Source organism: Macaca nemestrina, chromosome 14, assembly GCF_043159975.1.
Source record: "Macaca nemestrina isolate mMacNem1 chromosome 14, mMacNem.hap1, whole genome shotgun sequence".
Classification (NCBI taxonomy): domain Eukaryota; kingdom Metazoa; phylum Chordata; class Mammalia; order Primates; family Cercopithecidae; genus Macaca; species Macaca nemestrina.
The window spans coordinates 106,744,736-106,772,632 of record NC_092138.1 but is presented as its reverse complement, the minus strand read 5'-3'; the positions used below and the strand labels follow the sequence as shown (position 1 = coordinate 106,772,632).

The 27,897-nt window shown below is 40.7% G+C and overlaps 1 protein-coding gene across 6 annotated transcripts in view; it reads left to right on the top strand.

Moving 5' to 3' along the window:
• The window catches only part of LOC105463909 (nuclear receptor subfamily 6 group A member 1), a 259,220-nt gene that overhangs the window by 22,917 nt on the left and 208,406 nt on the right, over positions 1 to 27,897 (top strand). For all 6 annotated transcript variants that reach the window (XM_071078319.1, XM_071078318.1, XM_071078321.1 and 3 more), the window contains exon 2: positions 14,606 to 14,647. In XM_071078319.1, coding sequence (XP_070934420.1) covers positions 14,606 to 14,647 — 42 coding nt within the window. The remainder of the gene's footprint in view (positions 1 to 14,605; positions 14,648 to 27,897) is intronic.

Here is a 27,897-nt window from a genome sequence, read left to right as displayed (position 1 = left end):
AACCCAGAATGAGAAGGTTGTGTATGTGCTGGGATAGGCCTTTCTTGCCCGTGATGACATTTAGTAAAGAACATGTCAGGCTGGACATGGTGGCACATGATTGTAGTCCCAGCTACTTGAGAGGCTGAGGTGGGTTGGGTTGATCCCTCGAGCCTGGGAGGTCGAGGCTGCAGTAAGCCATAATTGTGCCATTGCACTGCAGCCTAGGTGACAAAGTGAAACTCTGTCTCAAAAAAAAAAAAAAAAAAAAAATCAGACAAGGTCTGTATAATCATCTGTAAGGATATGACTGCTTCTAGGGGAAATAGTTGCCAGCAGTGGAAGGACATCCAAAAGATATATATGGCTGAGTATTATTGATAATGTGTCTGTATTTACATTCTTTCTTTCCTCCCTTACTAGTCTGATTCAAGTGTTATTTTGTCATTAACTTTTTTCTAGTTTTCCCTAAGAAGAAATAAACAGTGTTTGACCACTGCTGTTAATGTCTCCATTAGGGCATTTACTTCAAAAGTCCTTGTATCCAGTCAGTTTTCTATTTTCTATGTTAGATTGTAAGAATCTAGGGGTAGCCAGCTTTACTCATCTATTTTTCTAATGTAATCTGGGATAGCAGCCTATACATGGAAAACACTAGGTAAATATTTGTTGAATTTGATTTTAGAATATAGGAAAGTTTAGCATCTAAGAAAAAGCAGGAGTTTTTTCTTCCTTAGTCCTGTTTTGTAGAGTATCTTTTGTATTTATGTAGAGCTGTAAAAATCTTGGTTGTTGATCTTGTCTTAATTCACCAGGTTTGAATAGTTTTTTTGTTTTTTTTGTTTTTTTTTTTTTTGAGACGGAGTCTTGCTCTGCCGCCCAGGCTGGAGTGCAGTGGCCAGATCTCAGCTCACTGCAAGCTCTGCCTCCCGGGTTCACGCCATTCTCCTGCCTCAGCCTCCCGAGTAGCTGGGACTACAGGCGCCCGCCACCGCGCCCGGCTAGTTTTTTGTGTTTTTTTAGTAGAGACGGGGTTTCACCGTGTTAGCCAGGATGGTCTCGATCTCCCGACCTCGTGATCCACCCGTCTCGGCCTCCCAAAGTGCTGGTTTTACAGGCTTGAGCCACCGTGCCCGGCCTGAATAGTTTTTAAAAATTACTTTTGGAATTTTGTTTTTTTCTTTTTCCTTTTTTTAGACGGAGTCTCGCTCTGCCACCCAGGCTGGAATGCAGTGGTGCAGTCTTGGCTCACTGCAATCTCTGCCTCCTGGGTTTAAGCGATTCTCCTGTCTCAGCCTACCGAGTAGCTGGGATTATAGGTGCCTGCCACCATGCCTGGCTAAGTTTTGTATTTTTAGTAGAGATGGGGTTCACCATGGTGACCAGGCTGGTCTCGAACTCCTGATCTCAGGTGATCCACCTACCTGGGCCTCACAAAGTGCTGGGATTACAGGTGTGAGCCACTGTGCCTGGCCCAGAATTATTTCATAGGTATGATTAACTAGCTTTACTTCAGATTTGAAAGATCCTGGGATGAAAGGTTAAAGATGTTGTATCTCTTTGTTACCACATGATGGATTTCTGAAACTGGGACATGGGAGGTAGTACTGAGCTTTAAGCATTCATGACTAGTATTTAAGAAAGATTAGTGCCCAGAATCGTGTTTCTAATAAGGTAGTAATTTAAAAGTCATTTAGAGAATGTCTGGTAGTTTTTTTTTTCCCCTTCAGTTGAAGCTATTGATTATAGACAGTTTAGCCAAATCATTTTGTTCTTAGGATTTTTTTTTTTTTTTTTTTTTTTTGAGACGGAATCTTGCTCTGTCGCCCAAGCTGGAGTGCAGTGGCGTGATCTCGGCTTACTGCAACCTCCGCCTCCCAGGTTCAAGCAGTTCTCCCTGCCTCAGCCTCTCGAGTAGGCAGGGAGAATTGTATAGGCACGCACCACCATGCCCGGCTAATTTTTGTATTTTTTAGTAGAGACGGGGTTTCCCATGTTGGCCAGGCTGGTCTTGAACTCTTGACTTCAGGTGATCCGCCCGCCTTAGCCTCCCAAAGCAAGGATTACAGGTGTGAGCGACCGCACCCGGCCTGTTTCTTATAATTTTTTTTTTTTAGACAGAGATTTACTCTTGTTGCCCAGGCTGGAGTGCCATGGCACGATCTCGGCTCATTGCAACCTCTGCCTCCCGGGTTCAAGCGATTCTCCTGCCTCAGCCTCCCGAGTAGCTGGGATTACAGGCATGCGCCACTACGCCCGGCTAATTTTGTATTTTTAGTAGAGATGGGATTTCTCCATGTTGGTCAGGCTGGTCTTGAACTCCTGACCTCAGGTGATCTGCCTGCCTCGGCCTCCCAAAGTGCTGGGATTACAGGTGTGAGCCACTGTGCCCTGCCAGGATTTTTTAAATGTATGTTTCTGTTTATAAAAACAATATATTTTAATCAGAAAAGTAGAATGGAGGAGGAAAAATTAGTTATACTTAGAGATAATCACTAAGAGAAATTAGACCAAAGTGTTTTTTTTTTTTAATGCATATATGTATTGGAATATACCTGAGCTCATTCCAGGAATACAGTTTTACGTTATATTTTTAATATGGTATTTGCCCTTTGTAAACTCTTGGAAAACATTTATAGTGTTTGCAAATATTCCATTGAATAAGTGTACCATCATTTAATCATTTTCCTGTGTTTGAATTTTTAGATGGCCTCGAGTTTTATACTATTTTCTTTATTTCTGATTCTTAGAATAGATTCCTAGGATTGATCCAGAGGGATAAACATTTTCTAGGCCCTCATGCATCCATCTTCCATTTTTATATGGAGATTTTAAAGAAAATAAGGAAAAAGGTACATTCTGCCACATGGGGGGACATCTCTTTGATTGTATCTGCACCTTACTAATGGATTTCCTGAGCAGAGCTGGCTGCTTCTCTTCCATCAAACCATCTGTTGAGGATGGTGTGGGGCACTTTCTGAAATGACTTTGAAAGCTCTCTGACCATGTCCAGACAAACTCCTTGGTCAGTAAATCAGTCTCCAAAATGACAATGAACAAGTAAAAACATCTTCGCTTCCTTCAGTAGCTGCTTCTGACATCGGCATCTTGGATTTTTCAGGAGGTGACTTGTAAATGGGATCAAGTAAGGTGTGGTATTCTTTTTGGACTTTGAGGCCCTTCTGTTATGGGAGCATCAGGGTTGCTCTTTGAAATTATGCCAAATTCCCATCCACCCGGCTGTTGCAGAGGATGCACTATGAAAAGGTAGGGTTTTATTAGTCTAGCTGCTTTCAATAGAAGTTCTCTTGTTTTGACTTCTGTGGCTCTTTCCATGTAATGGAGTACAATGATAAGTTTAAGTCTATAAAATGGAGACAGTTGTAGCTACTTTTCAGTAAGAATTCATATAAAGTGCCAAGCTGACGCCTGGTGCATAGTAATAGATTCAATAAATGGCAACTGACAGATTATTGTATACATTTTCTTATATTTTTCTGTATTAAGTATTTTGCATTTTGAAATTTATTTTCTTTTCTTTTCTTTCTTTTTTTTTTTTTTTTGAGACAAGGTCTTGCTCTGTCACTCAGGCTGGAGTGCAGTGATACTGGCTCACTGCGGCCTCAACCTCCCAGGCTCAGGCGGTCTCCCACTTCAGCCTCCCAAGTATCAGGGACTACAGGTGCATGCCACCGTGCCCAGCTGATTGAAAAAGACAGACATTTTGTTGTTGTTGTTGTAGAGGTCTCACTATGTTGCCCAGGCTGGTTTTCAATTCCTGAGCTCAAGGGATCCTCCTGCCTTGGCCTCCCAGAGTTCTGAGATTAACGGGCATGAGCCACTGTGGCTGGCCTTGAAATTTCTTAACCTCCAAGCTAAATGAAGGATTATTAACAGTCCCTTTTGTTCCTCCAGAGAACCAGAAATTGTAAATGAAAAATGCCGGAGAATCATCAGTACATGCAGTTTTCTGAGAAATACCTGTGCTATAATTCCATAGAAACGCTAATGGCCTCTGACTCATCAGATTGAATTGCCTTCCTAAACTGTTTTCACCTTTTAATTCTATAGCTACAGCCTTGAAAGCTGTGTACTGTCTTTATTTCTTTTTTTTAATGTTTTAAAATTGAAATGTCATAATCTTGGGCTGGCTTTTCTGCCTTCAGTCTGGTTTCAAGGCTGTAATTGCAAAGCTAGAAGCCAGCAAAACTATATACTATATGAAAGGTGATGTAGGTTGCTCAGATGGAAGTTGTTAATGTTTCCATAGAAATATAGACACTTGTATACTGCATTTAAGCTGAGCAAATACGTGGGCATAGTATCCCCCTAAGATTTCATGTTAAGAAAATTACATTAGGAAAAGGGTATTGATTTTGTTGCACTTTTAAAAATGTGACCATGACCTTTGTAGGTGGATAAAAGAAAATACTACTTGAAGCTTAGAGCCAGATACCTTTTGCTATGTGGACTTGTGGTGCTATGTTCCTGCATTGAAAAGCATTTTCTGTTATTCTTGAAGTATGGTTTGTCAGGTTGACTGTGAGAAACAAAAGCTAATAGCCCAAGTGGCATCCCACTCACTGGGTAAAAAAGCAAGAGGCAGGTGTGAATTTAATCAGCCAGTCCAAGAAAAATGTTCCTATATCTGCCTAGGTCTGGATCTGATTGCAGGCTGCAGATATGACTGTAAGGCAGGCTGTGTAGTTCATGTTTGTTACTTCCCCCCACCGAAAAAAAGCTGCATTCCTTCTCAGCCTCATGCCAGAGCCATTCATTGTACCAACAGGAGACTAGAAGATAGAGTTGAGGAAGGGCTCCCCCATAGGGAAGTTTCTAGAATCTAAGGGAGGGCCATGGATGGCTTGCCACGTGTATTTTGGCTACCTCAACAAAGCTCTTTTATTTTTAGTTTTAATTCATTAAAAAAAATTTTTTTTTTGAGACAGAGTCTCGCTCTGTGGCCCAGGCTGGAGTGCAGTGGCACCATCTCAGCTCACTGCAACCTCCACTTCCCGGGTTCAAGCGATTCTTCTGCCTCAGCCTCCTGAGTAGCTGGGACTACAGGCGCATACCACCATGCCCGGCTAATTTTTTGTATTTTACTAGAGACGGGGTTTCACTGTATTAGCCAGGACGGTGTCCATCTCCTGACCTCGTGATCCACCCACCTCGGCCTCCCAAAGTGCTGAGATTACAGATGTGAGCCACAGTGCCTGGCTGCTCTTTTATTTTTTATTTTTATTTTTTGAGATGGAGTTTCACTCTTCTTGCCCAGACTGGAGTGCAGTGGCGCGATCTCGGCTCACCGCAACTTCTACCTCCCGAGTTCAAGCAATTCTCATGCTTCAGCCTCTCGAGTAGCTGGGATTACAGGCATGCACCACCATGCCCATCTAATTTTGTATTTTTAGTAGAGACGGGGTTTCTCCATGTTAGTCAGGCTGGTCTCAAACTCTGGACCTCAGGTGATCTGCCCGCCATGGCCATCCAAAGTGCTGGGATTACAGGCGTGAGCCACCGCGCCCAGCTTCTTTTATTTTTTTACAACTCCTTGTGCTTTTAGTTTTCTGGTTGAAATTTTAGAGCCCCTGCATTGAAGTAATCAGAGTTGGGCTGTTATTGACAAACTTCCTAGGTGTATACATATATTTTCAGTCACTGTTGCCTATAGAATAAAAACCAAAAACTCATGTATGGCAGTTGAAGGTCTTTATGATACGGCTCTGCTGAGATTCCAGTCAAGTCAAATTACCAAGTGACATTCTGTTTTTTTCTCTCTATTTAGTGCTTTCACATGCTGCTTCCTCTAAATATGTTTCTCAGTTAGCCCTGTTTGCCTGGTGAATTCCTATCTCCTCTCTGTGCTCCTGGCTCCATGATTGCTGCTTCTCCTCTCCCTGATATCGATCATGGCTACCGAGCACTTTCACTGACCTAAGTGCATCATATCATTGAGTACTCATAACCATCTACAGATGAGGAAATTGGCCCAGAGAGGTGAAGTCATTTCCTAAGCTAACACAATTAGTAAGTAATGGTGCCAGGACTCAAACCTATTCTGAAATAAAAATTTATGCTCTTTCTACTCTGTACTGCTTCCCAGTTGTATCATGTCCATCTGTCCCATAGTGTTAATTTTTTCAAAAATATTGTTTCAACTTTTTTCTTCAGTAGGCTTTAATCTTTTTAAAAATTGTGATAAAATATACATAGCATAAAATTTACCGTTTTAACCATTTGAAGTGTACAACTTAGCAGCATTAAGTGCGTTTACATTGTCAGGCTGTACAGTTATTTTTGTCTGCTCTGTACTCCTAGAGACTATTAGTTCTCTGTAGTCAGTCTTATTCACTTCTCTACTTTCCAGACCTCTGGCCTGTTACAGTATGGGTAGATACTTAATATTTGAAGGAGTAAGTGACTGCATTTGCAGGCTGATGATAACAGCTGACACAGCTATAAATTGGCTAGTAAATAATACTGGCCTAAATAAACATTTCCATATATTTATTTTTTATGCTGTAACACAGTCAAAAATATGTGGTATGACAAATTTAGAAAGAGGGACAACTTCTAGGTTTTCACTGTTTCATAGCCACCAGTTTCATATGGCCATTTAAATTAAGAGTAAAGTTAAAAATTCAGTTTCTCATTCATGTCAGTCACATTCCAAGTACTCATTGGCCTCATGTAGCTAGTGGCAGCTGTATTGGACAGTGTAGATATATGACATTTTCATCATTGTCGAAATTTCTATTGGACAGTGCTCATCTAGGCTTTAAAAGTTGAGAACAGTGAAATTGTTCTCTTGAAATTTGTTATTTTGGCAAGAAATTCATTGTAGTGGCATTGTGGCTTACCATTATTGTCTTTTGGTGAAAGAAACAGTTCTTCAAACATTTATTGAGCAGCCTTTCCTGGGTCATGTCTCAGGCCTAGGGCTGGGGTTATCTTTGGGGCTGAGACTAGATCTGACCTATTTAGTCAGAGTTTTATTGGATGCCAAATCATGATCGGGGAGACAAAGTAGATGGGAAACTGATACAACTGACTAGGTCCAGGAAAGACCAGTGAATGACTGTTGTATATCAGTAGAAAACCGGGGTAAAGATATTTAGATTTTTCTTGGGGATCCTGGAAAACAGACTTCTCTAGAACCTTGGGTTCTCTGAATTCAGGTTCTAGTGGTCCTGATCATGATGTGGTTGTGGTGTGTAAAGCACAGGAGCCTGTGGGAGCATAGAAGAGACACACAGAACTCATCAGAGCAATTTCAAGATCTATTTTGACTTTTGGCTTTCTTAGTCCTACAAGCCCTGTGTCACTGTATCTCATGTTTATGTAAGACTTGAATTGCAGTTGACTAAGTGAAATAATGTTATCTCATATTTAATTAAAACATTTGAATTTCAAATTTGCAGATGTGTTTGTTTTTTGGATTTTGAAACCAGTCTTTTTCTTCCTCATAGGTCCCGGAAAAGCTATAGGTTCAGCCATGTTGTTTGTAGTGCCTAACTCAGACTTTAGTGTTTGCAGGAAAGGGAGGGGGGGGAATTAGAGGAGACCTGACTTGAGTCCTTATGTCAGTGGTGAGTAAAGGTTGACTCAGGTAGAGAAAATAGCACGTGTAAAAGAGTTGAGGCCAAAGAGCATGTTGAATTCTGGGAACCATGATGTACTTCAGTGTGGATGGAGTATACACTGTTGGGTAGGATGCTATGAAAAGCAAGAGATAAAGTGGTCGGCAAATCATGTGGGATACATACAACTTCTGTTTTGTAGAAAGAGATGTTTGATTAGAATTGTAGAATTTTACCTTTTAAGGGCCTTAATCTTACGTATGGGTTATTGAGGCTTCAAAAGAGACTGAGTAACTGGCAGAGTGTTAACCAGAGTCCATGTCTCTGTTGCACTATACTGTCTTCCTACAGTCAAACTAAAACATGGCTTTAGTAACACTAACACATTATAGATTATAATTAGCTAGTGTTTCATGCTTTAATTTGCTGACTGGTAAGACTCAGAAGTTTATTTAAGTTACTGTCATGGTAAATGTACAATTTGATAGTCAAAATATCAAAAAGGAAAAAGATCAGTGACCTTTTAATATCTCATGATAGCCAGTCACAATTTGAGGGATCAGTGGTCATTTTCTTTTTGTCAAATGTGTGGTGGTGCACACCCGTAGTCTCAGCTACTTGGGAGGCTGAAGTGGGAGGGTTGCCTGGGTCCTAGAGGTCAAGGCTGCAGTGAGCCATGATCGTGCCACTGCACCTCAGCCTGGGCTACAGAAGCAAGACCTTGTTTAAAAAGCAAACAAAATGCCTATTTGAAGAAGAGCTTGTCAACTGGAACTTTCTCTTGTATGAAATAAGATTCCTAGACTTAGAGCCATTTGCTTGATTAACTTGCCATAAAGTAGATGATTTACATATATTCACCAAATCTCGCAACAATTGAATGTGATGGTTATTTTTATCCTCATTTCAAGACATGGGTTTGGAGTAGTTAATTTGGTAATAGCAAATCTGGGATTTGAATCTAGTTCTACCTCATACACATACCCTCGCTGCCTCCGGTTTTTTTTTTTTTTTTGAAATGGAATCTAGCTCTGTTGTCCAGGCTGGAGTGCGATGATGTGATCTGGGCTCACTGCAACCTCTGCCTTCCAAGTTCAAGCAATTCTCCTGCCTCCCGAGTAGCTGGGATTATAGGCACCTGCCACCACCAAAATTAGCCCAGCTAATTTTTGTATTTTTGTATTTTTTTTTTTTTTTTTTTTAGATGGAGTCTCACTTTGTCGTCCGGGCTGGAATACAGTGATGTGATCTGGGCTCACTGCAATCTCTGCCTCCCAAGTTCAAGCAATTCTCCTGCCTCAGCCTCCTGAGTAGCTGGGATTATAGGCACCCGCCACTACCAAAATTAGCCCAGCTAATTTTTGTATTTTTGTATTATTATTATTTTTAAGATGGAGTCTCGCTTTGTCGTCTGGGCTGGAGTGCAGTGGGGTGATCTTGGTTCACTGCAACCTCTGCTTCCCAGGTTCAAGCGATTCTCTCGCCTCACCTCCCCCGCCGAGTAGCTAGGACTACAGGTGTGCGCCACCACGCCTGGCTAATTTTTGTATTTTTAGTAGAGATGGGGTTTCACTTTGTTGGCCAAGCTGGTCTCAAACTCCTGACCTTGTGATCCTCCCACCTCGGCCTTCCAAAGTGCTGGGATTACAGGTATGAGCCAATGCACCAGGCCTAATTTTTGTATTTTTAGTAGGGATGGAGTTTTACCATGTTGGTCAGGGTGGTCTTGAACTCCTGATCTCAGGTGATCCACCTGCCTCGGCCTCCCAAAATGCTGGGATTATAGATGTGAGCCATTGTGCCTGGCCCCATGTCCTTTTCAGTATGTATTTATCTTCCTAGTTAAACTGAGGCAAGTGAATATAACCTTTGCAGTAACATTTCAGATTGCCTGTGTGCACACTGACTTGGTGATGTCATCTTAGGAACCAATCTGTTTCTTGTCTGTCTTTTTCTTTTGAAAGCAATTTAAGTCACCAACCAAAGACCCTGGATTTCTCAGAATATTTCCTGATCTGTTTAATATGTTGTGTTCTGTGAGACAGGGGGTTTGGGTATGTTTGTTTATTTATGAAGCTTAAGAGCCTGCTTTCTTTTTATTTTGTTTTGTTTTGAGACAGAGTCTTGCTCTGTTGCCCAGGCTGGAGTGCAGTGGCACGATCTCCGCTCACTGCAACCTCTGCCTTCTGGGTTAAAGTGATTCTCTTGCCTCAGCCTCCTGAGTAGCTGTGACTACAGAAGTGTGCCACCATGCCTGACTAATTTTTGTATTTTTAGTAGAAACGGGGTTTTACTATGTTGGCCAGGCTGTTCTTGAACTCCTGACCTCGTGATCTGCCTACCTCTGTCTCCCAAAGTGCTGGAATTACAGGCATGAGCCACTGCGCCCTGCCTAATTTTTGTATTTGTAGTAGAGATGGGGTTTCACCATGTTGGTCAGGCTGGTCTTGAACCCCTGACCTCAGGTGATCCACCGCACTCAGTGTCTTTTTTTTTGTTTTTATTTTTGAGAAGGAGTCTTGCTCTATCCCCCAGGCTGGAGTGCAGTGGCATAATCTTGGCTCACTACAACCTCTGCCTCCGTGTTCAAGTGATTTTCCTATCTCAGCCTCCTAAGTAGCTGGGATTACAGGTGTGCACTGCCACGCCAGGCTAATTTTTGGTGTTTTTTTTTTTTTTGGTAGAGATGGGGTTTCACCATTTTTGCCATGCTGGTCTCAAACTCCTGACCTCAAGTGATCCACCCACCTTGGCCTTCCAAAGTGTTGGGATTACAGGTGTGAGCCACGGTGCCCGGCCAAGAGTCTGCTTTCTACTGAACAACTCTGATTGCCTTTGAGTTGAATCTAATTGAAGAAATCCAGTTTAATGTACATTTGGGGTTACATCTAGCAGTGGTTTGGGTTCTAGCTAAGAATCATTTTGCCAGCTAGATGTGGTTGCTGAGAATCAGGGCAAAACTCTGCTTGACAACAGTAGCCAGCTGTGGCCATTTCATTGCCTTGTGGTCAGTAGGTATGTGGTTTGTAGGTAAGATTAACATTGTTCTCCATATATCCTCAAGGCTCCTGCATTAGTGATGATCTGTAAAACCGGAGACAACATATTAGCAGTGGTCTCAGGACTAAGTGGAGGGAATGTAGATGTAATTACTGAATTCTATAATCAGGATCTTTGTGACCCTTGGAGGAATTTTTTTAAGGCAAATATAGAGGCCTTCTTTCTTCAGGAAGTGGCAAACATCTGGAATCACCACATCCAGCAGTTTACAGGCTGAAAATGTAAAAAGTTCAAGAACCACAGCAAGTAACCAAAGTGACATTAGTGATGTTAGGGTTCCATCCCAGGTCTTTGAGGATGATGCCATGAATGGTTTAATAGTAACTCTCCTATAATCTACACTTTGCTTCCATAGACACAGCACTGAATTGGATGGACCCTAGAGATTAGTTAGTAGCAGCTTACATATATAGAGCTCTTACTTTGTCAAGTACTGTGCAAAGCCTTTATATTCACTGTCTCGTTCAGTTATTTTTTGAGACTGGGTCTCACTCTGTTGCCCAGGCCGGAGTGTAGTGGCACGATCATGGCTCACTGCAGCCTCGACCTCCTAAGGTCAGGTGATCGTCTACCTCAGCCTCCCAAGTAGGTGGGATTACAGGCATGCACCAGCACACCTGGCTAACTTTTGTATTTTTTTGGTAGAGATAGGGTTTCACCATGTTGTCCAGGCTAGTCTCCAGCTCCTGGGCTCAAGCGATCCTCCTGCTTCAGCCTCCCAAAGTGCTGGGATTACAGGCATGCACCACTGTACCTGGTGTCATTTAATTCTTTTGACATCCCTGTAAGGTAGGTGCTGTTGCTGTTCCCAATTTACAACAAAGTTAGGGTCAATTCTGCTTGGATCATGTGGCCTTTGAATAGAAGTCTGCAAAGAAAAATCAGAGTGCCATTAACAGAATAAGGGGGGAGTGGTTGCTAGGCAGATAAAAGCAATAGATGTCCATCTTAAATATTTTACTTAGTATTTTATTTGTTTTTGAGTCACCCTCTATTTTTGTTTGATCAGTTACTTGAGTTCACAACAATGGGTACTTTCAGAAGGTACATTAGGCTTTGTTCCTTTTTTGAGACTTCTAGTACAGTCCTTTCATTTAATGTCCAAAGTAGTCTGAGGCACAGAATAGGGAGTGACTTACCTAAAGTCATATAACTAAAGGTGGCTTGAGTTAGAACCTAGGAGAGTTCTAACCTTCCCATTGTACCAGCCTGCTTTCCTGTACTTTTGTCCTGTTTCTGAGTCAATTTACATGAAATGAAGTTTATTCTCAGTTTCACTTCTGGCACGATGTTCAACATTCAGTCCATGTATAATGAGGAGTTAGTTTCTCATTGCCTGGTGCTATGGTCTGAATGTGTGTGATCCCCCTGAATTCACATATTGAAATCCTAACCTCCAAGGTGATGGTATTAGCATAGGGGCCTTTTGAGAGGTGATTGTTCCAGTATAAGAGAGACCCTAAAGAGCTCATTCTACCATGTGAGAACAGTGGTAAGGTACCATCTATGAACCATAAAATGGGCTCTCACTGGACAACAAATATACGAGCACCTTGATCTTGGACTTCACGGCTCCAGAACTGTGAGACTTAGTTTATGGTATTTTATTATAGCAGTCTGAATATACAAAGACACCTGGCATCTCTCCATGGCTTTTCTGATTCCCATTGCCTTTATGTAGAGGGGTTTAAAGCTGGTCTGAGATCAGCCACTTTAAGCAGCTTCTAAATTCTGGTATTTCAGATCCAGTCTCCTCATTTAGGCTTTACACACACTATTCAGACTAGACTTTAGATTTTCTGATTCTATGACTTTCTTCCCTAGACTGTGATCTAGAGGCAGGGTTGTGTGTTCTGTTTAGTTGATCCCGCATTTCAGCACCTTCCATAATGTGTCCACAACTGTTCTGGCCAGAAGCAGCTCTGCAGATGGATAAGGCACAGGCCCTAGCCTTGAAGATCTCACTATGTAGTGGAAGAGGCAGGTATTTAAATTATTCCTTTATTGTTTGGTGAATGCTGGTGAGGCCTCTTCTGTTTTCCATATTTCATTGTTGTGATATTAGAACTGAATCTTAAAAGATGAATTGTTTTACCAAGTGGAGGAGGAGGAGGAATCACAGAAAGGCAAGAAAGAATGCGGCATATTTGATGTGGTCACAACAGCCCAGAATTGCAAAGGACTTTAAAAGTTGTGATGCTTAAGCTGGGCTTTCTCTAATCACAACACTTTGGGAGGCGAAGATGGTCAGCTCACTTGAGGTCAGGAGTTTGAGACCAGCCTGGCCAACAGGATGAAACTCATCTCTACTAAAAATACGAAAATTAGCTGGGCATGGGCAGGTGCCTGTGATCCCAGCTGCTCAGGAGACTGAGGCAGGAGAATCACTTGAACCTAGGAGGCGTGGAGGTTGCAGTGAGCCGAGATCGCATCACTGCGCTCTAGCTGGGTGATAGAGCAAGACTGCATCTCAAACAAAAACAAAGTGTTTAAGCAGTTGGCCTGCTACACGAATCTCATTTCTCCCCCATGACTGCTAGTTTTTGATTTGGCTTTTGGTCGCCCAGTTTTGACAGAAGTTACTCTCATGCCCCTCTAGTCCTAATTTTGCTCCCTTTTTTTGTTTTATTTTTTGAGACAGGGTCTTACTCTGTCACCCAGGCTGGAGTACAATGGTGCAATCTCGGCTCACTGCAGCCTCCACCTCCCAGGCTCAAAAGATTCTCCTGCCTCAGCCTCCCAATTAGCTGGGATTACAGCCAAGTGCCATCATGCCTGGCTAGTTTTTGTATTTTTAGTAGAGACAGGGTTTCACCCTGTTGGCCAGGCTGGTCTTGAACTCCTGGCCTCAAGTCATCTACTCGTTTCGGCCTCCTAGAGTGCTGGGATTACAGGCATGAGCCACTGCACCCAGCATCAAGATCCATTATTTTTGAATTTACTGGTGAAATACTACAGTTGTTTACTGAACGGCTACTACGTGCTAGGCTTGTGAGAGGTAATGGGGTTAAAGCTGTTAAAACAAGGCAGGTTGGATCCCTGCCCTCATGGAACAGTCTCATTGTGGTCAGACACTGAACAAGTAGTTCCTTGTCGATGAGTGCTATGAGGAAGCAAGCACAGGTGTTAGAGATAATTATAACCAGGGATTTGACCTTGTGTGTGAGACAAGGGTGAAAGAGGCAAGAGAAAACTTTTCTGAGGAAATATTTAAACTGAGGAAGAGTAGAAAGCAAACAGGAGAAAGTATGCAGCCATTCCAGGAAAAACAAAACCTTTCATCAACGATGTATAGAGGACCTACTATGTTTACCATTCCTTGTGCTTGATTTCTCTCTCCAGTGTGATAGTTATACACCAGCTAGACAAATGTAGCTCATACTTTTTGGGTCCGAGCATATGAAATGTGAAGTGTGCTTTGAGAGGTATTTATTCCAACCTGAATAGCATACTTACTAATGGAAAAATTGCTTCCATTTGTTTGTATAGGTAAAATTCTTCAGCATTTGTGAAAAATTTACATGATATTACACTGATATTTGTGTAAGTTAATATTTTATATATTTTGCTTTCTTTTGTGAGAGAATTAGCAGTGTTGAACAGAATTTATGACAGGTATTAAATGAATTGTAATTTTCCTGTGAGTTTTTATTCCAACGGACATTGCCATGATAACTCATAATTACTTGTGCTGTTGTATATTGAGCTCCTACTGTGTGGCAAGGCCTGTGGTAAGCATTTTATTTTGGTAACTTGTTTAATCCTCATTACAATTCTGTGGTAAGTACTTTTATCTGTTTTTGTATTGAAGGGATGAAATGGAGGCTCAGAGGGATATGTAGTAGCTAAATATTAAAGCTAGGATTGAAACCCAAATTGACTTCTGAGTGTAGATTTCTCCCCCACTGTATGATACTTCGTATTTGGAGTCAGCTTGAAGTAACTCACAAATTGTAATTTTTTTCCTATTGTTTTCTCTTTAGGTTTCTGTCAGGATGAATTGGCAGAGCTTGACCCAGGCACTAGTAAGTTCTCAATGTTACCCAATATTCTGTGGTAAGAAAAGGATGTGTGTGTACACTTTTAAGTGAATAACTTAAGGTGTCATTGATAAGCCTTACTTTATTGACTCTCAGATTTTATTTCACTTTAATTTGTAATTATAAGAAGGGCATTCTGTCTTTTCTAGTTATGCTTTCTTCTGATATTATCCAATGGCCAGGATCTATCTGTTTAATGGAAAGTTGGTTTGCTGAAAATTTCTGTTTAATACCAGTCTCCTTGCTTTGTTCTCCATCCCTCCATGAAACCAACAAAAATAAAAATTGTACTTTGAAGCTAGGCGCGGTGGCTGACGCCTGTAATCCCAGCACTTTGGGAGGCTGAGGCGGGTGGATCAGGAGTTCGAGACCAGCTTGGCCAACATAGTGAAACCCTGTCTCTACCAAAAATACAAAAATCAGCCGGGCGCGGTGGCGGGTGTCTGTATTCCCAGCTACTCGGGAGGCTGAGGCTGGAGAATTGCTTGAATCCGGGAAGTGGAGTTGCAGTGAGCCAAGATCATGCCATTGCATTCCAGCCTGGGTGACAAGAGCAAAACTCTACCTCAAAAAAAAAAAAAAATTATACTTGCACTTATGCACATGGACGACTGTATACTCACAAACACTTCTAAAATATTGATAGTTTTGAAATAATTTCAAAGAAGCGTTTTGTTTAGTTTAGAAATTTTAATTGATAACCTTTGTAGTACAGTTTAATTTTCATTTACAGTCTTATGGTTAAGATATGAGAGTATCATTTCAAGGTCTAATTAAATGATGCTTTTCAGGACTATGTGAGTCTTCATCATAGATAATCATTTGAATTTCCAGTTCTCCCTAAATGTGGTGGCATGCACCATTCTGGGACACATACTCATAATGGTTAGAAATAGGACATGGGAGTATCCAGTGTATACAGATACTCCCATGATGTCGGCTCACTGCAACCTCTGACTCCTGGGTTCAAGTGATTCTCCTGCCTCAGCCTCCCGAGTAGCTGGGACTACAGGCATGCACTACCATGCCTGGCTAATTTTTGTGTTTTTAGTAGAGACGGGGTTTCACCATATTGGTCAGGCTGGTCTTGAACTCCTGACCTTGTGATCTGCCTGCCTCGGCCTCCCAAAGTGCTAGGATTACAGGCGTGAACCACCACACCTGGCCATGGTCCTTTCTTAGAAGCATTTTTGAACATTAGGAAGGACATTGAGATGCCCTGTAACCTTTCAGACAACTACACATAAAACATGCTAAATAGTTGATAACTCAGTTTGTTAAGCACTCAGTGTTCTCTCTGCTCCACACCCAGTTCTCTAGGCTCTAGGGATACACAGATAAGTAAGTATAGCTCTTGTCCTTATATATTATCAGTGTATTAGGAAATATTTGAAAGGACATTTTATAAACCTCTAGTTTAGCACTTAGTACCCAAACGTATTCTCTTTTTCTGCACCTAGTAGCAATTGCAAATGGCTAATACCCATTTTCTGAGAAAGGTCCTTGATAGTCTCAGAAAAATTATTGTTGAATTCTTCTTTCTGGGTTAAGTAATACCAGCTCATTAAACATTTCTGCATAAAATTCCTAGCTAGATATGGCAATTTATAGACCTCTCTATTCTACGAGAATGAACAGACATTGAGACATAATTTTATACATCAGTATAGAATAGGAGTCACCAAAAAAAAAAAAGACTAAAAAATTGTACTTACTGGCAGGGCGTGATAGCTCATGCCTGAAATTCCAGCACTTTGGGAGGCCAAGGTGGAAGGATCATTTGAACCCAGGATCAGGAGTTTGAGACCAGCCTGGGTAACATAGGGAGCCCCATCTCTACAAAGAAAATTTAAAAATTATCCAGGTGTGGTGGCATGTGCCTGTGGTCCCAGCTACTTGAGAAGGTGAGGTGGGAGGATTGCTTAAGGAGGAGGCTGCAGTTGAGCCATGATCACACCACTGTATTCCAGCCTAGGAGACACAGAGCAAGACCCCATCTCAAAAACAAAAAACAAACCAAAAAATTTGTACTTAGTGTATGTAGGTAATATTCTCAGTAATTCCTATACTGGGAAGTTAATGGTATTTTAATCTTTGTTTTTGAAGAAATATATAAGGATCTGATTATTCTAAAAATATTTAGGCCGGGCGCGGTGGCTCACGCCTGTAATTCCAGCACTTCGGGAGGCTCAGGCAGGTGGATCACCTGAGGTCAGGAGTTTGAGACCAGCCTGACCAATACGGAGAAACCCCGTCTCTACTGAAAATACAAAATTAGCTGGGCCTGGTGTCACATGTCTGTAATCCCAGCTACTCAGGAGGCTGAGGCAGGAAAATTGCTTGAACCTGGGAGGTGGAGGTTGCGGTGAGCCAAGATTATGCCATTGCACTCCAGCCTGGGCAACAACAGCGAGACTCTGTCTCAAAAAATAATAATAATAATAATAATTAGACAAAATAAAATTTTATCTCAGTTTGTATCAGTTTTGGGGTTCAAATGAGCATGTTCAGCCCTACCAAGTGGTAGGGAGCATCAAGACTGAGATGGGCAGTGTGTGTTGTGTTAAATTGTCTGTGGTTTTTGATACTGCATATTCTGGGGATTCTGACTAGGAAGGAATAACATCTCCTATGTTAATTCCATGTGACTTTTGTTTATTTAATTTAATTTTTTTGAGACAGGGTCTCACTCTTTTGCCCAAGCTGCAGTGCAGTGGCATAGTCATGGCTCACTGCAGCCTTGACCTCATGGGCTCAGGTGATCCTCCCACCTCAGTTTCCTGAGTAGCTGTGACTACATGTACACACCACCATACCTGGCTGATTTTTGTATTTGTTTTTCTCTTTCAAATATTTTTAATTGAAATGATAAAAAAAAGAACAGTGATCATTTTAACCAAACTTTTACTTTACAAATATAAAAATATAATCAAAACTTGTTTCTTTCATACATTTTCTGTAAACATACCAGAAAAGTTCTCAAAGCCAAACTATAAATGATGCTTGTGTAGTATGATGTGAACACAATAACCAAAAATTTAAATTTCTAATTACATGACCTTTCCCTCAACAGAACAGCATAATCAATATATCTGCCCAACTTATCTCTATTTTTATGATACGATCCATCACTAAAATACAAAATACACCTAAACTGACTTAATCTAGACTTATCTAGGTTTTAGTAAGTTTTTTCCCCACAAAAACAAGCTTAATAAATATAATACAAGCTAATGTTAAAATGTGTTTTATGGCTCAAGTCAAATTACAGTATTAAGTTTCTCATCATGTATTTGAATAACAAAGGCAAACTGGTTGAAATGAGTCCAGTTTTACCCAAATAATCAGTGATGTATAACAAGTGGAGTAAGTATGAGAAAATCAAATCTTATGCTACAGAAAGCTGACTTATACTACAGTCAACAACCACTAAGCCTTCTTTGGCAATGAAACATACAAAATTGCAAACTCTGAAGCAGTCTTAGTGATTGGCACATACTGTTCCAAACACTATGAACTAGTAAAAACATTAAGTTTGAGGATGAAAAGCTACCCCAAGCATTTTATCTCAAGTGACTGAGTGAGTACTTTATTTTTTGAGGCAGAGTCTCACTCTGTCAGCTAGGCTAGAGTGCAGTGGTGCAATCTTGGCTCACTGCAAACTCCACTTCCCGGGTTCACGCCATTCTCCTGTGTCAGCCTCCCAAAGTAGCTGGGATTATAGGCGCCCGCCACCCCACCCAGCTAATTTTTGTATTTTTTAGTAGAGATGGGGTTTCACCATCTTGTCCAGGCTGGTCTTGAACTCCTGACCTCATGACCCACCTGCATCAGCCCCCCAAAGTGCTGGGATTACAGGTGTGAGCCACCTTCCCTGGCCGCAAGTACTTTAAAAATGAAGTCATGGCAGGGTGCGGTGGCTCACGCCTGTAATCCCAGCACTTTGGGAGGCCAAGGCAGGTGGATCACGAGATCAGGAGGTCAAGACCATCCCAGCTAACACGGTGAAACCCTGTCTCTACTGAAAATAAAAAAATAAAAAATAAAAAAATTTGCCAGGTGTGGTGGCAGGCGCCTGTAGTCCCAGCTACTTTGGAGGCTGAAGCAGGAGAAGGGCGTGAACCCCGGTAGGTGGAGCTTGCAGTGAGCCGAGATCACGCCACTGCACTCCAGCCTGGGCAACAGAGTGAGACTCTGTCTCAAAAAAAAAAAAAAAAAAAGTAAATAAAATAAAAAAATAAAAATGAAGTCATTAGGCTGGGCACAGTGGCTCACACCTGTAATCCCAGTACTGTGGGAAGCTGAGGTGGGTAGATCATGAGGTCAGGAGATCGAGACCTTCCTGGCTAACACGGTGAAACTCCGTCTCTACTAAAATACAAAAAATAAGCCAGGCATGGTGGCACGTGCCTGTAGTCCCATCCACTCGGGAGGCTGAGGCAGGAGAATCGCTTGAACCTGGGAGGCGGAGGTTGCAGTGAGCCAAGATCAGGCCAGTGCACTCCAGCCTGGGTGACAGAGTGAGACTGTGTCTAAAATAAATAAATAAATAAATAAAGTCATTAAAAAGCCGAGAACGTAAGAGTCACAGTATTTAAGAAAGTGAATTTTAAGCCAATTGCTTGGTGGCCTGCTGAATTTGAAGTAGTTCTATCTCTCACTTCTGATTAAACATGGAAGAAAACAGACTGGCTAATTTGGTTACACTTTGTCCAAATACAGTGTTAACTTAATGGAACCCTGAAATATCCAAAATAATAACTGAATGCTAGTTACAAAACAATAATAAAAAGTTTAAAAGTCTTCCATATGTGCTGTTAACAGTACAAATTCAAGTGCAGAATTATTATGCCATTTTAAGTATTATCTACTTTATAAAAAAATCACAGTGGTCTTCATCACATGGCAAAAAAAAAAAAAAAAACAAATTTCACTTTTCTCCAAAGGAGTAAGTACATCCTAAATATAACTACAAACAATTGTGTAAAACTATTTGTTATTTTTCCCCCAATCTACTAAACATTTTCCATTGTCATTTAGTAGTTTTACATAGAATATGCACTACACTTGGATTGCTCAGGGAAAATAAGATGACATATATTGTAGTTTTACAATGCAAAAGAGAGCTTTCATTTTAGACAAAAGGACAACATAGGAGGCACTAAAAAATATGTGTCTATTAATCAAGAGCCCATTTAAAAATGATTCAGCATTTAGTATGTAGATCTGGAATGCACAGTTTCTGGAAGTATAAGAACTTACATATCAAAAGAGCTTAGTGTTAAACTGTGCCCTTACACCCTCTTCTAGTACTGTAGACACCTGCCGGATTTGAATTCCCCTAGTTCTATTATTTCCATCAGAAAACCAAAAACAGATTATTGGGATCCACCTGTAACTGACCAGAGCAAAAAGTTTTGTTTTTTTTTTTTTTTTTTTTTTTTTGAGACGGAGTCTCGCTCTGTTGCCCAGGCTGAAGTGCAGTGGCTGGATCTCGGCTCACTGCAAGCTCCGCCTCCCGGGTTCCCGCCATTCTCCTGCCTCAGCCTCCCGAGTAGCTGGGACTACAGGCGCCCGCCACCTCGCCCGGCTAGTTTTTTTGTATTTTTAGTAGAGACGGCGTTTCACCGTGTTCTCCAGGATGGTCTCGATCTCCTGACCTCGTGATCCGCCCGTCTTGGCCTCCCAAAGTGCTGGGATTACAGGCTTGAGCCACCGCACCCGGCAGCAAAAAGTTTTTAACACTTCTTGTTTGTGTGTTATGAATTTTACATTCAAAACCAGATCTCTTACATTCCAAGGTTAGTAACCCAGCCATCCTGAATCAAAGGTTTTTCTCAACTAGGCCTTAGTGTATGGATGACTGGCTCACATACTTACTGTATATGGGGAAGAAGTGAAGAATTTCTTGGTCAAAGCTTAAGTTACAAAGAACATGAGTGGCCTCGAATCAGATGACTCTTCAACTCAAACACTCCTTACTGAGAGCACTTTATAAAACAAGCAGAAAGTCTACCTCTCTCCACCCTCCCCCAATTGCAATAGTGAACATCTGAAATGTGGCGGGTGTAGCTTTTCACTCAGAAGCAATCATGGAAGGTGAGCTGAATCAATCCATCTTCATCTCCACTTCCTCCAATCTAAAGATTTTGCTCCCCAATCTAAAGGAATAGCTGAAGGATGCAGCTAATGGATGAGCATAACAGCAAAATACATTACATGAGAAATATGCTAATACAGGCTAGAGGTGCAGGACTTTTAGGGGCAGGAGGGGAAAGGACAATTCACAGAACTAGTGGCTTTTTCAAAGGAAATTAGGGACATTTTTGGTCATGGAGACTGGTGCTCACCTACCACTAAGGACATGCACAGTTACAGTCACTGTTTAACAACCATGTGAGGGTTTGACATGACCCCAACTAAAAAAACTTGAGTGTTTATGAATGTAATTGCTGAGCTATACTTGGCCTGATTTCCTCAAGTATGATATACCTTTGACATCACCCATTATTCAGGAAATTGCCCTGTGGTTGGTACCATAAAAATGTAAGAACTAATCAAAAGTTCATTTCTGTTAAAAACCTTTTTTTCCCTTAAGTAGCTACATCTGGCAAGATTCTTTTTTACATTAAGCCTGTAGTTAACAAGTCTGTAATAAGGCATACACGCTATACTTTGATCATTAAATAATGACACAACCAGCAAACTCCTTTGCTCTAATATTTTTTATTCCCTCAAATTTGATCTGAATTTATCAGTTTTTTAAAAAGTTTTTAAAATTTGGTATTTTCCTCTTAAGCTGACTAGAGACGAAGTTTTACCACGCTGCCCAGGCTGGTCTTGAACTCCTGGGCTCAAGTGATCCTCCTGCCTTGGTCTTCCAAAGTGCTGGGATTACCATGCCAAGCCCCGCATGACTTTTGAGGATATTAGGGATTTGCTTGTGTTGTATCTTTGGAATTTGGAGGCCCAAATATTGCCCCCCATTCCCCAGATTCCTGATAGGAAAGCCTGCTCACACTCCCTTATTTTGGAACAGGAAATACTTCGTTGCTAATTTCCAGTTGTGCATGGCAGTGGTTGTAGGCAGCAGGTTTGGGACAACAGGTGTCATGTGTGGGAACTAGTTGAGGAAAGACTGACTTTGTCCAATTAAATGACTTGGCTTTTTTTTTTTTTTTTTTTTTTTTAAATACTCTTAATGTGATAAAGCAGATGGGCAGCCATGCTCATAATATGGGCAGCTGTTCACACTCTAGCTGCCTTCCTATGATTCCTGGGCTTCCTGGAGTCCAATGTTATGGCACAGGTTCAGGCTAAGTTCATTTCTACAAGAAGTGTCCCTGTACCGTGTCCATTAGCATAAGCTAGGGACAAGGGCAGTCAAAGGTCAAGAGAAGTTCAAAACAGCATAACCTTTCTGTGCTTCTGTTTCCAAATAACCCCTGTCTGCCCTGCTCCCCCAGTTTTTTCCTCGGCCATCGTGTTTACCGTGTAGTTGTAAAACTAAAGAGAACAAGGACCGACTTGATACAAGGGAAGTTAGAGAATAGAAGTCATTGTTGCTTAAAACAGGAGAAATAATTGATTTATGTTTGGGGGCCAATTAGGCTATAAAACAGGAACAGTAAAGGGACCTGTGACTTCAGGACAGCTACTTGCTCTGATTTCTGCCCCATAGACAGGGGGCTTCCCAATAAAGGCTGTCAGCTTTCTAGGCTAAATTATTAATTCCTCTCATGCCTCTCAGGGATTGTAAACAGCACATAATACAGGGAAACAAGTTGATAGTGTTCAGTTACTGGCCAGATAGAGGGTCAAAGGGTAAATAGTTGGATTAGCAACAGCTGTTCTTCCTCTCCAAACTTTTTGTCTCTTATTATCTATTTCAGGAACACTGTTCCTGAATTTTTGGGTCACATATAATGAAGTCCATTTCTCCTCTTGTAACAATCCTACAAGTAATTACATTGAGAGTAAACATTGACCAAAATTGAAAATACTTATTCTAATTCAGTTTCTAAAGTTGAAGATTGAATTTTTTTTTTTTTTTGGTTATGTGCTATGTTGTCTGATATTCAAAGGATATAATCCCAAGGAAAGTACCTGCTTGAAGTCAGACATATTAGAAGCTTTTTAGCTGTGTGTGTGTGTGTGTGTTTTTTTTTTTACCAGCTGGTTGAGGATCTTGGTATAGCTTGATTAAAAGAAAAAAACATTGTTTTTGTTTAAACTGGTAGTAGAATAATGTATGTTCACTATAGAAAACACTAAAAGAAAATAGAAGCATCTCTAATCCCACCACCTAGAAATAACCATTGCTTCACGTTTGAGAGTATGTCCTTCCAGGTTGTGTCCGAGCTCATCTTTACCTAATTAGGAATCTATATATACTATATATGCAATTTTTGTGTCCTGTTTGTTTTCCCCCACTCTGTATTACATTGGGAACATTGTCCCAAGTCGTGAAATGATTTGTGAAAAATATTTTCACAAATATTTTTAATGGAAGGATATTTCATTAAATAAGTAAATAGCTTTATCATGATTTATTTAACCATCCTGCTATTGTTGAGCATTTAGATTTTCAGTTTTTTCTGCATCATAAATAATGCCACAGAGAACACGTTTGTGTATACATGTTTGCGTTTAAAATGAGTGCTTTAGTTTTTTTATGAAGCCAAATGTGTTCTCATAATTAAGAGCATAGACTCTGGCTCAAGATTGCTTGGGTTCAACTTGGCTTCACTGTAATCTTGGTTAAATTACTTAAACTCTCTGCCTTTCTTTTCTCATCTATGAAATGAGGACAGTAAAATGTATTTATATTTTATTGGGTTGCTGTGAGGATTAAGTGAAGTGTAATGTATTTAAAGTTCAGAATAGTGCTTGACAAATGGTAAATACTATTAAGTGTATGCTGTTCTAGGCTATGTAGTACAATGTTGAAATTCTCAGTCTTTCTGCACTAATGGGCTGTTGAAACTGTTTTATTCAACTAAGCTAGCCTGTGTTTCTTAATGACACAAAGGTGTTAGCAGGTGTAAGTTACTACATCAAGTAAATAGTTCAGATGAGATTGGGCTTGTTCAGAGTGTATGACCATAGACTCCAATTAAATAGTTCAGTCACAGGAATAGAAGAGCTCATATGCTGCTGACTATTTGGTCGGGACTTCTTTACCATCTGGGTGACTGTTAGGGTATTTTGGTCCTTTCCCCCAGCCAATAGCAGGTAATTCTCCCAAATGACCATCTGCCAACACATTTAACTTCTCAGGAGACTAAACAAGTTAACCTTCTGCTTATTTAAAACAGATAACTCGAATTATACACTTTCTTTTTGGTCAATAGCAAGGTCTTATAGAAAGCATACTGAATAAAAAGTTTGTAAAATTTAAAATCTGCCTATTACCATGGATTCCTGTTTACTCAGACTTTAAAAAATAAAGTATATTCTAATGATCAGGGATCTATATAAATGATATATATATATATAATGTGTATAATAAATAGTATGTATTAATATACAGTATATGGCACTATATGTAATATAGTGTGTATGTATATATATTTTTATGAGTATTTTAAAAGAGACTTGAAAGTTAAGTGCTGGGTGCAGTGGGTCATACCTGTAATCCTAGCACTTTGGGAGGCCGAGGTGGACAGATTATTTTGAGCCTAGGATTCGAGACCAGCCTGGGCAACATGATGAAACCCTGACTCTAGGCGTGTACCCATAGTCCCAGTTACTTGGGAGGCTGAGGTGGGAGGATCACCTGAGGCCCTGGAGGTTGAGGCTGCAGTGAACTGAGAGATTGCACCACTGCATTCTAGTGTGGGTGTCAGGAGTGAGACCCTGTCTCAGAAAAAAAGTAAGTTAAATTAATTTTTGGTATATCTTGCCATATTGGTAGATGCCCACCAAGGAGAGTTCTACGTGTGTTGGTGGGATGAACAGGCAAGATGAAAAAAGCAAGATAAAAAGTAGGCAAGATAAAAAGAAAGCCCGACACCACGAACTTGCTCTGGCTTTGCATTCAACTATCATGTGTCTTGGGATCCCAAAGATATTTTTTTTGTGGATTCTTCCAGCTACAAAAGAGAAATGTATATCTCAGCTAGTGTACCCTAAAATTCCAGTATTCTGTCCCATATCCTAATGGATTTATTCCTAGTTGTCAAACTATGTGTCACAATTTTTGGTCTCAGAAAGTAGTTCATATAAGCCCAGATGTTGTCTACTGAGAGTGAACTTAAGACTGTTACAGATGAAGGAAACAAAGGAAATTACCATTTACTGGGTATTCCTTACGTGCCAGGCACTTTGCATATGTTCAGTAAGTGTGAGAAGGATTATAGCATATAAAATATCTGATTTTAAGTTTGGCTTGATAATACCTAATTCATTTAACACAGTTATTGTTCTTTTCTCCCTCCCTACTTTGGGTGCCACCTGAGACATAGTTCCTGCCCAGAAAGGACTCTGGTTTAATCAGGAAGGCAGACACAAAATATGATGTGACTTTTACCACATAATAGTAAGGATACCTAATATTTGCTGTGCACAGAATGTTTCACATGCATTTTTTATTAAGCGTTCATAAGACTCGTTTAAAAAGATACAATCCCCATCTTACAGATGAGAACTATGAGGCCTGAGGAGATTAAATTATTCACCCCAAGGTACCTAGTGAAGTATCTGAGACTTCAGAGCCCCTGCTTTATTAAATAATTAATTTCTATCCTGTCTCTAGCTCTCTGGATAGTGACAAATCTCAAATGCTAATGGTGGAAGGCTAAGGCAGTGTAATGATTTATAACATATATAATCTTTTGTGTAAAAGAATGAAGACTATTTTTGAAGTGTCATCTGAGCCTCTTCTGCATGTATTAGGGTGGTTTTGGACACAAAGTAGAATGATTCATTGTGGAATAGGTTCCTGAGATGTCTGCTGTGGCTCAGATTCAGGATTATTCCACTATTTTTCAAGTAAGTTCTTGAAACATAGTTCACAAATCTCCCTTGTTTTCTCCCTTTATGTCCCTTTTTCTCTACAACATTGTTAGTGATTTTGCTATGTTACATTCATAACAGTTCCGAGTGCCTGCTTCCAGAGCTTCAGTTGATTCTGTGGCATTGCTGCTAGATCAAGCCTTCTGAATGTGGCCTTTTGCTGAGGAGTTCCCTTCTGATAAGGATTCTTTTGATCAGGGTAGGAGTGGTATGAGATCCAGAGTTTAGGCTGAACTCTCATCCCCTTGACCTCTGCCCCTATTTGAGTTTATACTGACTTGGTAGCAACTCCCTATGGAGCCAAGAGTTTAGCACTTGTTTACAATTGATGAAAAGATAGTTGCATTCAAAGGCGGTTGTTGGGTCCTTGGATAGTCATGGATGTCTGCCACTATCTCTGGTGGGTGAAGGGATTGCTTGAATATCTAAATCTGGAGATTTTCATGAATGACTGAGAAGAAATGAGAAGAAGTTCTGAGGCTAGTTAGGTTCTGCAATTTTTCTTTCCATGGGAGCAGTATTGCAGTAACATTTTCAGATGAGACAAAGACTTTTAATAAACATTTGTTTTATTAAAAAAAAAAGGCTGAAAGAGATTGCTTAAATTCAGTACTTGGTAACAAGGGAGTACATGGGAATTCTTCTCTTCCTTTTTTGATCTCTTGCCAAAGAGAAAACTTTCTGTGTTAGGCAAACGTATCAGTAATGGGGGGGGATACCCTAGATTAAAGCCACCCTCTTCAAAGTTGTACATAGTTTTACAAATTAACATTTTTTTCTAAATAGCTCATGTATTCTAAACATGCTGAGACTATAACAACTCAGTTCTAAATGAGGCCCTTTCTGGGTACTCTTTGGTCAACCAGGACCACTCTTTGCTTCTTTACCCGAAGTTACTTTGTTTTTGTTTTATTTTGGTCCAGTATTTGTCATAGATATGATCTGAAAGAAAAGATAAGCCTCTCTCTTTGAAGAGAGCTGACAGTCACTGTGAACCAAAATTGTATGTGCTTTGTTGGTAAGCATAAGAAAATCAAAACTGCAGAGTAAGATTCAAAGTGAAAATACAGTGTTAAAGATCTTTTTCATTTGTTAGTACAAAATTCCATGTCCTAAGTGTGGTCTGCCCTATAGATGTATTTTGTTGACTTCCAGGATGTTTAAATAAAATCATGTTAGTTGTCAACATTTAAAATGTTCAAGATGGCTGGGCGTGGTGGCTCACGCCTGTAATCCCAGTACTTTGGGAGGCTGAGGTGGGTGGATCACCTGAGGTCAGGAGTTCGAGACCAGCCTGGCCAACATGGTGAAACGCCATCTCTAGTAAAAATACTAAATTACCTGGGTGTGGTGGCGCATGCTTGTAATCCCAGCTACTTAGGAGGCTGATAGAGGCAGGAGAATTGCTTGAACCTGGGAGGTGAGGGCCACAGTGAGCCGAGATTACATCATTGCACTCCAGCCTGGGCGACAAGAGCAAAACTCCATTTCAAAAAAAAACCCAAAAACATGCAAGAGTTTCAGAAAACTTTGGATTTCTGGCTTTCTTGATAAATTGTAATATCTAACATTGAGCTCAGAGTTTTATATGGCATCTGTTGGCTGGAACAGAGTAGTGGCTGCCTTCTTTATATGGATTGATTGATTGGACACATGGTCTTGCTTTGTCACCCAGGCTGGAGTGTAGTAGCGCTATCATGGCTCACTGCAGCCTTGACCTCCTGGACTCAAGCAATTCTTCCCACCTCAGTCTCTTGAGTAGCTGAGACTATAGGCACGCACTACCGCGGTGGGCTAATTTTTGTGTTTTTTGTAGAGATGGGGTTTCACCATGTTGCTTAGGCTGGTCTCCAACTCCTGGGCTCAAGCAGTCTGGGCACCTCGGCTTCCCAGAGTGCTGAGATTAGGCTTCCCAGAGTGCTGAGATTACAGGTGTGAGCCACGGCGCTCAGCCCGCTGCCTTCTTTAAATGAGCATGTGCTCTCAGGTTTTCACAGAACGTTGGTAGCCTCCTTTACCCATTTATGTTTCCTGCTCGTCTTCTATGTAGGCATTTGAGTTTTCAGCTCCTGCATTAAATAATTATAATTTTTAGGGATGATGAGAGGGTGGGAAAATGGGAACTCTTAAAAATGTAATCTAATATCTATCAAAACTGATAATGTGCAGGTTATTTTTGCAGACTTGACAGTTTAAAATTTAAAAATATAAAATTTAAA